General features: G+C 40.7%; 1 protein-coding gene across 15 annotated transcripts in view; it reads left to right on the top strand.

Moving 5' to 3' along the window:
• Window positions 1-4,693, top strand: part of BCL2L13 (BCL2 like 13) — an 88,883-nt gene extending 84,190 nt beyond the window's left edge. For 13 of the 15 annotated variants that reach the window (XM_058744256.1, XM_058744253.1, XM_058744259.1 and 10 more), the window contains one exon: window positions 2,298-4,693. In XM_058744256.1, coding sequence (XP_058600239.1) covers window positions 2,298-3,116 — 819 coding nt within the window. In that variant the 3' untranslated portion in view covers window positions 3,117-4,693. The remainder of the gene's footprint in view (window positions 1-2,297) is intronic. The other 2 variants (XM_058744266.1, XM_058744267.1) reach the window with 2 other exon arrangements.
• The last annotated feature ends 5,118 nt before the right edge of the window (window positions 4,694-9,811 follow it).

The following is a 9,811-nucleotide window of genomic DNA, read 5'->3' on the forward strand; positions in this document are numbered from 1 at the left end:
ATTTATTTATTTTTATTTTTAAAAATTTATTTATTTTTGGGGCGCCTGGGTGGCTCAGTCGCTTGAGCGTCTGACTTCGGCTCAGGTCATGATCTCGCGGTTTGTGAGTTCGGGCCCCGCGTTGGGCTGTGTGCTGACAGCTTGGAGCCTGCAGCCTGCTTTGAATTCCGTATCTTCCTCTCTCTCTGCCCCTCCCCTGCTCATGCTCTGTCTGTCTCTGTATCTCAAAAGTAAGTAAATGTTAAAAAAATTTTTTTAATTAATTTATTTTTTAATTTCTATCCAAGTTAGTTAGCAAATAGTGCAACAATGATTTCAGGAGTAGATTCCTTAATGCCCCTTACCCATTTAGCCCATCCCCACCTTCCACAAGCCCTCCAGCAACTCTGTTTGTTCTCCATATTTAAGAGTCTCTTATGTTTTGTCCCCATTCCTGTTTTTATATTATTTTTGCTTCCTTTCCCTTATATTCATCTGTTTTGTATCTTAAGGTCCTTATATGAGTGAAGTCATATGATACTTTTCTTTCTCTGACTAATTTCGCTTAGCATAATACCCTCTGGTTCCATCCATGTAGTTACAAATGGCAAGATTTCATTCCTTTTGATTGCTGAGTAATACTCCATTGTATATATACACATCTTCTTTATCCATTCATCCATTGATGGACATTTGGGCTCTTTCCATACTTTGGCTATTGTTGAAGTGCTGCAATAAACATGGGGGTACATGTGCCCTTTCAAAACAGCATACCTGTATCCCTTGGATAAATACCTAGTAGTGCAATTGCTGGGTTTTAGGGTAGTTCTATTTTTAATATTTTGAGGAACCTCCATACAGTTTTCCAGAGTGACTGCACCAGTTTGCATTTCCACCAGCAGGGCAAAAGAGATCCTCTTTCTCCACATCCTCGCCAACATCTGTTGTTGCCTGAGTTGTTAATGTTAGCCATTCTGACAGGTGTGAAGTGGTATCTCACTCTGGTTTTGATTTGTATTTCCCTGATGATGAGTGATGTTGAACATCTTTTCATGTGTCAGTTGGCCTTCTGGATGTCTTCTTTGGAGAAGTGTCTATTCAAGCCTTTCGCCCATTTCTTCACTGGATTATTTGTGTTTTGGGTGTTGAGTTTGATAAGGTCTTTATAGATTTTGGATACTAACCCTTTATCTGATATGTCATTTGCAAATATCTTCTCCCATTCCGTTGATTGCCCTTTAGTTTTGCTGATTGTTTCCTTTGCTGTGCAGACTAGAAGTTTTTATTTTGATGAGGTCCCAATAGTTCATTTTTGATTGGGTTTCCCTTGCCTCTGGAGACGTGTTGAGTAAGAAATTGCTGCAGCCAAGGTCCCAAAGAGGTTTTTGCCTGCTTTCTCCTCAAGGATTTTGATGGCTTCCTGTCTTATTACATTTAGGTCTTTCATCCATTTTGAATTTATTTTTGTGTATCGTGTAAGAAAGTGGTTCAGGTTCACTTTTCTGGATGTTGCTGTCCAGTTTTCCCAGTACTTGCTGAAGAGACTGTTTTTATTCCATTGGATATTCTTTCCTACTGTCAGAAATTAGTTGGCCATACGTTTCTGGGTTAATTTCTGGGTTCTGTATTCTATTCCATTGATCTGAGTGTCTGTTTTTGTGACATCCTCTTTTTTATATTTATACACTTTTGCGGGTATTGTGTCTTGCCCATGGTTTTCACCATAGACTCTGACCCATTCTCCTGATAGCCACTGTAAATGCTGGTTTCTCCACAAAGCTCTCAGGCATCTCCCTGACTGCTGCAGCCTCCACCAGAAGAAGTTGCCATCTCTCCAGCTGAACTCTTACTAGCACTTGGACTGCCGGATAGCATTGCCTTACTAAGTGATAAATTCCTTGAGAGCAAGTTTCTTGCCTTTGTTTTCTCTGCTATTTTGCATTAATTATTGCATTGTATATATATACACATCGAATTGAATATAAAAATCACATTTTGGTTTTTTAGTTTCAAGGAAATTGGTCAGAGGACTATCTTGTTAAAAATTCTTCCTCTGAGGACACTTGTTGGGATGAGCACTGGGTCTTGTATGTAAGCCAATTTAACAATATATTATATTCATAAAAAAATGAATAAAAGAAAAAAATTCTTCCTCTTCATTGGTCTACAGGTAAATGCATTCAATCCAGAAATTACATAGCTGTAAACAATGTGTTTATTCCTAGAACTTCAGTTTGGGAAAGAATTTTTATCCAGATTTATATTTATTTTAAATATATTTACCATTCTTTGTATTGACTCTCTTCCTTCTCTTCTAGGGCACTGTCTTTAACCTTGAATCAGAGGAGGAGGAATACCCTGGAATCGCTGCAGAAGATAGCAATGACATTTATATCCTGCCCAGTGACAACTCTGGACAAGTCAGTCCTCCAGAGTCTCCTACTGTGACCACTTCTTGGCAGTCAGAGAGCTTACCTGTTTCACTCTCAGCCAGTCAGAGTTGGCATACAGAAAGCCTACCAGTGTCCCTAGGTCCTGAGTCCTGGCAACAGATTGCAATGGATCCTGAAGAAGTCAAAAGCTTAGATAGCAATGGGGCTGGAGAAAAGAGCGAGAACAATTCTTCTAATTCTGACATTGTGCATGTGGAAAAAGAAGAAATACCTGAAGGTGTGGAAGAGGCTGCTGTGGCATCTGTAGTCTTGCCAACCAAGGAGCTGCAGGAGGCATTCCCTGAAGCACCTGCTCCCTTGCTTCCGCATATCACTGCTACTTCCGTGCTGGAGGTGAGGGAACCTGACACAGAAGCGATTGCAGTTGAGAAAGTCAGCCCTGCTACATCGTTGTTTGTGGAACTTGATGAAGAAGAGAACTTGATGAAGACAAAAGCAGCAGCAGTTGAATCTGTTGAACTAGAAGAGGAAGTGATCCCTGCACTGGAACCCACAGAAACACTGCTGAGTGAAAAGGAGATGCATGTAAAGAGAGAGAGTCTTCAAGAAGGGCCCTCCCCTGCTGCAGAAGAGAAGGCCTTCCCCCTGTCTGAGGGCAAGTCTATACTGCTGTTTGGAGGGGCCGCCGCTGTTGCCATCCTGGCAGTGGCAGTTGGGGTAGCACTGGCTCTGAGAAAGAAATAGCAGATCTTTCAGAAGAGAAAGAAGACAAAAAATATGTAAAGTCTTAGCTGTACTGACTGAATTGGATCCACCAACAACTGATTGGACATTTGTGGAACACTCTGGGATAATGGGGGACTTCTGCTCAACAAGGCATAAATCGATCCACATAGTAGGGCTTGAGGTAGAGGGCATTCACGTTTGTCTGTTAAGTTCCAAGGGCCGTGGCTCATGCTCAATTCAGAATCTCTTGAGTAAAGTACTCCCTCTAGAACAGGGTTTCTCAACCTTGCCATCAATGACATCATGATTAATCCTATGTTGTAGGGGGCTGTCCTGTGCACTGTAGGATGTTTAGCAACATCTCTGGCCTCTACCCACTAAATATCAGTAGCACCGTTCCCTCAGTTGTGACAACCAAAAATGTCTCCCAACATTGCCAAATGTCCCCTGGGGGCAAAATTGTTCCCGTTGAGAGCCACAGCTTTAGAGGGAGAGGGTTAATTTAAGAGAATCTGCGATAGAAATTCCTAGGCCAACAGGGCTTAGCTGTGGGCTCCTCAGCTACTGATTTGTTCCTGCCCTTGGAAGTTCATCTTTCCTGACCAACATGCTGTGTTTTGCAGCCATTCCTTTGTGGATCTTCTTTTTTCCCCCACCTTCTTAGTCCTGTAGCGTGAGGGTGCTCTCCCCTTATGTCTCTGCTGCCTCTCAGGTACTGCACCGTTCCTCTTCACCCCCACGTTCTTTGTTAAAATCCCACGGGAGAGCACTTGCTCTGTGCCCACTAAGTCCCTGATGCTTCCTACAGCTCCACCTTGTAAAGATGTTACCTTTAGTAATCTTTAAAAAAAATAAATATAACAGAGACCTAGGGCTCCCTGCCTGTGAATGCAAAGGCAAGTAACTGGCTAAAGAGGGACATTTGTCTCATTTAGAAGCAGAAGGATGACTTAGATGGCCTGTCAAAGTCTCTTCTGGCCCTTTTGTGTATGGCCACCCTATGGAGCTTATGGTTACTCGCTAGCAGCATCTCTGTTGCTGGATGGTCACTGTCTAGAACCTACATTAGTGTGTTTTCCCTTTATTTGGCTTAGTCTTCTTACTGGTCAGCCAGCTTCTCTGTGGTCTTTTGCCATGTGATAAGGATGTTAATACTTGGGCTTACAGACCAACTGAATCATAACTCTTATTAAATACAGACGGTCTCCTAAATACCATTGAAATAAAAAGTAGTAAAAGAGAAGCTTGACTTTCTTGAGGCTACCCTCGAGATTTTAGTTTGGCTTTCAGAGTTCAAGAATTAGACTTCTTCCCTGAACTCTTTACAGTCCAAATGCCAGAGTGATAAACAAAATGATTCTAATCAGTATGTGCTAGTTGAGAATCAGTGTAATTTTCTTTCATCTGGCTGATCCCATCCCTAAAGCAGGGGGGGGTGGAACCATGTCTTTTCATGCCTGAGGATCACAGTGTCACTATGCAGGACACACATGCTTGATACAGGTCATCTCAGATTTATCTTAGTAAATGTAACAAATTACTTTTTAGATCCTGAAATTTGTAATAAAATTACTTTACTATCCTGATCACCAAAACTTGACGTTTTAAATGTGCTTTCTTTTTTAAATTTATTTTTTAAAATTAAATCTTCTCCCTAAAGCAATACTATTTAAAAGCTGGTCAAGGAAAGGTCTGAAGTGTGTTTGTCTATTCAGCTTTATCATGCACTGTATCTGTATGTTCTGAGTTGTAGCGTCTTAGGGAGTGATATTTTTAAGGGTTTTGGTGCACCTTGATTAGTGTAGCTAGAGAAGAGGTGGGAGGATGGGAATTAATGTAGTAAAGATGGTTTTCACTCCTTGGACTCTGACATTTGGCTCCGACATTGGGGTTTCTCTGTATTCTAGTTCCTACTTTTGTGTTTGAGGATAAGAGCACACTGGTGAGTTATCTTGATTTTTTTTTTCTCTTTTATAATAAAATATTTTCCTTCCAGTGTTGACACTTTTAAACTCCGGAGCCCAAACCCATTAGCTGAACACATTTAAGCACTAATAGAAACTGGGTTTACTTCTGAGCTACTACAAGGAGATCTGTGGCTTAGGATATTTGGGTCTGTGTTCTCCACTAAAGGAAAGACTGAGACATGTGATAGGATGCTGCCACGTGCTGGTTTATTTTCCTATCTGTTGAACATTAACCCAAAGTGATTTGGCCAATTGCCTCTTGCTGGGTAATGGTTAATACTCTTTTCCATTGGCTTTCTCTAGGTTGAATCATTGATAGTTCTGAATAATAGAGTGTGTCAGGGTGCCTGTTGCTTCTTCACTTCCTTATCCTCTGCCTCTGGCACTGGAGGGGAAATACCCTAATGAGGACTGCTGCTTACAGCAGTTCCTATTTTTTGCTTATTAAAAAAAATTATTTCTCAGCCTCCCACCTCCCTCATTTTTGGTGGGGCTGGTAGTCAGAGGCCATTTCTTCTCCCCCACGCCTCCCCAACTTACATTACCTCTAAATCTAAGGTAAAAAGGCAGATTAGGGATAAATCTCACTTGCTTATGGAACTCAAATGTGGAATTGAGTATCACCATTTTTCATTCCTCATTCTTTAAACTATTGAGCAAAAGTTTGTATTAGTAAGTTTTCTAGATTTCTTCTTAATTGCTTTATTGACTGTAATGATTTCTGAAAACTTGGTAAAAAACCAATGAAGGTTTCTTGAGAAAAATACCAGAATTAAAGAATGCCACTTTATCGTCTTTGTATTAAAATAATTCTGAGCCAATAGAAATCAGTGTCTACAGTGTGCCTTACAGGGACTCTTGTATCATCATTGCCCTCTAGAAAGCTTTCTAGAAAATGAAAAGCAACTGTTGACCATCTGGTTCACACGTTCACCACACAAAGGCATCCTTGATACCTCCTCTCACCTATGTTTCTGTACCATCTCATATCAAAATGCAGCTACTTGACTGGGTCTGTCCTGGGGGAATAAACAATGAACCCAGGAATGTGGTTTTTTGGAAGTACAGCTACCATTAATTTCTTGTGGAAATCAATTTCCCCAGCCTTCATGCTAATTACCTCTAATACAAAAGAAATGCCTGCTCTTTGCCTTTTTCTCTAAAAGGCATGATGTGGACAAATGTCATACCCACAGATTTTTAAAATTATTTTGAGATGTCTTATAGAAATAAAAGGTACTACAGGTAAAATTTGAGTTGGTGATCATATTTCATAGAGGGCCTGTAGACTATTTGATTACCTTTACAGAAACAGATTCTGTCCTCTGAACTGATTTCCTCACAAATCCCCTTGTCTGCAGTTTCGTTTTCTGCGGTTCAGTTACTGGCAGTCAGCTGTGGCCCAGAAGTAGATGATCCTTACTCCCATATCCTGAGGTCAGTAGTAGCCTAATGGTTCATCACAGTGCCTGCATCGCTCACCTCACTCATCGCGTAGGCATTTTGTCATCTCATGTCCTCATGAGGGTATTAGTATAATAAGATAGTTTGAGAGGAAGACCACATTCACAGAACTCATCACAGTATATTATCTTAATTCTGTTTTCTTGTTAATGTCTCCTATGCCTAATTTATAAACTAACTTTACCATAGATATGTATGTGTGGGAAAAAAAACATACATAGGGCTCAGTATTCTCCGTGGTTTCAGGCATCCACTGGGGAGGATGAGGGGGCGCTACTGTATCTCATTTAAAGCCTCAGCAACACCATGCCAGAAAAATGTAGCTTCTCTGGAGGAACGAGATCTGCCATTAGTGACAACTTCCCATTACAGCATTCGTCACTGAGGAGGTTCAACTGTGAGATGGGTTTCAGTTTAGGGTGCATATTTTTCTGTATTAGAGTATCCTTTTCCTTAAAAAGTGTGGGTCATTATAATTTTAACAATAGTTGAACAATTTGCCAGAGATTGTTCTTGTGCACCATCATGTACCTTATTCCACCTTCACAGTTGCAACGGATACTCATAGTCCTCATCCCCAGCTTACGCTGTGAAGAGACCTAATTGGAGTTTAATGACTTTTCAAAAGCCACCTAGCATGGGAGAGGAAAAGGTGACTGGATTTTTCTGACTCCAAGTCTAGTGCTTTTTTCGGTTTTTACCATGTTTATGACACTGCCAAGCAGGATTGGTAGGCTCTCTACAAATGGTTGTGCCAATCATGGACTGCACAAGGGCAGCCAGGCGCACCAGATTGTGCCCTGGAAGAAAGGGAGTTTTTTTCTTGATTTGTACAACGGTTCCATCTGGCCTAATCTAAAATTTGAGCATGTTCTACATGTGAAGGTTATGTCCAGAGTTATTCCGAACTTGTATGATTTTCTCTTAGTGAATGTGATGCCTTGTGGCTAAAGAATGTGCAGTTATTGTTGGTATGGATCTTTATCTTTTTTAGTGTGTCACATAAGTACTTCTGCTTATAAACAAGAGTAAGGCAGTCTGACACAGGAATCATCACCAAATGACTTGAAGACAGCGCCTTGATGCTTTCTCTTCCCTTTTCTCTATTTTTTCCCCCTGCCTATGCCATGGGTTAAGTGGGATGAGATGAAGTGGGGGATACCGCCAGTCATTGGCCTCTCAACATTCGAGAGGTGACTGACTTGAGAGCTGGCAAGGTACAGCCACAGACACATCTTGCTCAGAAGCTGACACTAGATAACTTTCCAGTGAAACATCTCAGTTCCACAGTACACTGGGGCCTTCGCTGTAGGATACCTGTTTCTTAAAAGTCACTATTTCTTAGTTACCTCATACATAGAACTCCATAGAGAGTAGAAACGGTCATGAAACTAAAATATGAAGACATCCTGGTCTCCCCCTTATTTACATAAGACTAGCCTGTGGCTGGCCATGTTCCTGTGAATTTAAACCATCAGGGCCCTCCCGATGTTTATGTTTACACTGCAGTAGCTCTAGCCAGGCAGCTGCTTCGTGGTAAGCTCAGGTAGGAGATGTTCTCAGGGATATTTGCAAGGCCTTGTAATAAGTTAAAAAGTAGCAGCTGGTTTAAGGTGATCTTTGCCCCCTTCTCAAACTTCTAAGGGGAAATTGTATAGTGCTCTTGCTCAGTGAGTGTTTTTTTGCACCACCAGAAGAAATTGGTTAATCAGTATATTGTTATGAACAAAAGTTTTGACATTTTACTACTGTTTGTTCCAGGAATAAAAGGAAGTTGAAATACAATCTTCCCTGTTACGGAGTCTGGAATAACTTGGTTCCTGACTTTTAGCAAGACAATTGTATTACATAGGTTGGTCCTTGGCCAGCACCAAAAGATAGAATCTGTGTATTTTTCCAGCTATCTTAGACTTTCATTTCTCTTTTCCTTTACATTAAAAGTGCCTCTCTCTACCTCATTCCTTGACTGAGTTCAATTTATTATTGGTTCTAATGCTCTCATCTCCTCAAAATTACTGGAATTAAATGGTAATTTTGGTAACACAGGCATTTTACTTAAGTACATGTATTTACTTTCTCTGTATGAATTTCCATTAGCTCTCCTAACAACTCTGATTTGCTCACCTTATTTGTGGTTTATTCTGGCTCCTCCTTTTCCCTCCTGTTATCTGCCTTTTGGCCAATCTACTCATCAGGGGAAAAGAACAAAATTCAAATCTATGAATTGTGCTGTTAGAAGCAGTGTGTTGGGGAGAATACATTGGAGGTTGAAATAAAGTGAGATCTGAAGATAATTGATGGACGACTCTTTGTATTCACATGGTAATCTTATGCCTTGGACTTCAGAGGGATCATTTCAGATAATCTTGGGGTCTTGACAGGTACACACTTATTTGCTTTGCCTTCAGGTTCTGAAAACATGATCTTAACATTCAAAGGACACTCCATATTCAGGCTCCCAGTCAGCAGTGAAATTGTTGGAAAATAAAAGGCTCTGGTGCTATGACCCTTTAAGGTAGCCCTGAGCATCTCAGCAGTTAGTGCTGGATCCTAAGTGGTGAGATCAGGAACGATTTGACCTTCAGACTATACCAGATAATCCACCTTTCAGATATGCCAAGCAGCTTCTGGAGAAGAAAGCTTTTTACTTTTTATTCATTTAAGAATCCAGTCTTGTTAAGCTGCTAGAGGTGAGGCAAGAATTTTTTTTTTTTTAATGTATTTATTTTAAGAGAGACAGTGTGAGTGGGGGGAGAGGGGGAGAATCCCAAGGGGCTCCAGACAGCACAGAGCCCAATGCGGGGCTCGAACTCACAAAACTGTGAGTTCGATCATGACCTGAGCTGAGATCAAGAGTTGGACATTTAAGCGAATGAGCCACCCAGGTGCCCCAGAAAACTTTTTATCTTTAACCAAGGAATTTCCATTGCTTAATTCAAATATTTAAAACAGGATGAAACACATTCTCTAAATTAAAAAAAACTTTGTTATATCCATGATGAGTAAAATCCACCAACTTCCAGGATAGGTCTCAGTCATTCTGGCTGGGATGTGCTCAAGACTGGGAACATTAGTTTTTGATACAGTGGACTCTTTTCATAATGCTGGTTTGGGGGCAAGAAGGTGATAATTTTGCCTCATGGCTGGGAAAGTCTAACTTGGTCTGAAGAAATTTACACCAACACGTGTATATAAGCTATATGAAAATGGTGGCCTACTGTATCAATTTAAGCAAAACTGGCAGATAAAGATGTGAAAAGTTGTAAGTATTGTAAGAGATAG

The sequence above is a fragment of the Neofelis nebulosa genome, chromosome 8, assembly GCF_028018385.1.
Source record: "Neofelis nebulosa isolate mNeoNeb1 chromosome 8, mNeoNeb1.pri, whole genome shotgun sequence".
NCBI classification, from domain to species: domain Eukaryota; kingdom Metazoa; phylum Chordata; class Mammalia; order Carnivora; family Felidae; genus Neofelis; species Neofelis nebulosa.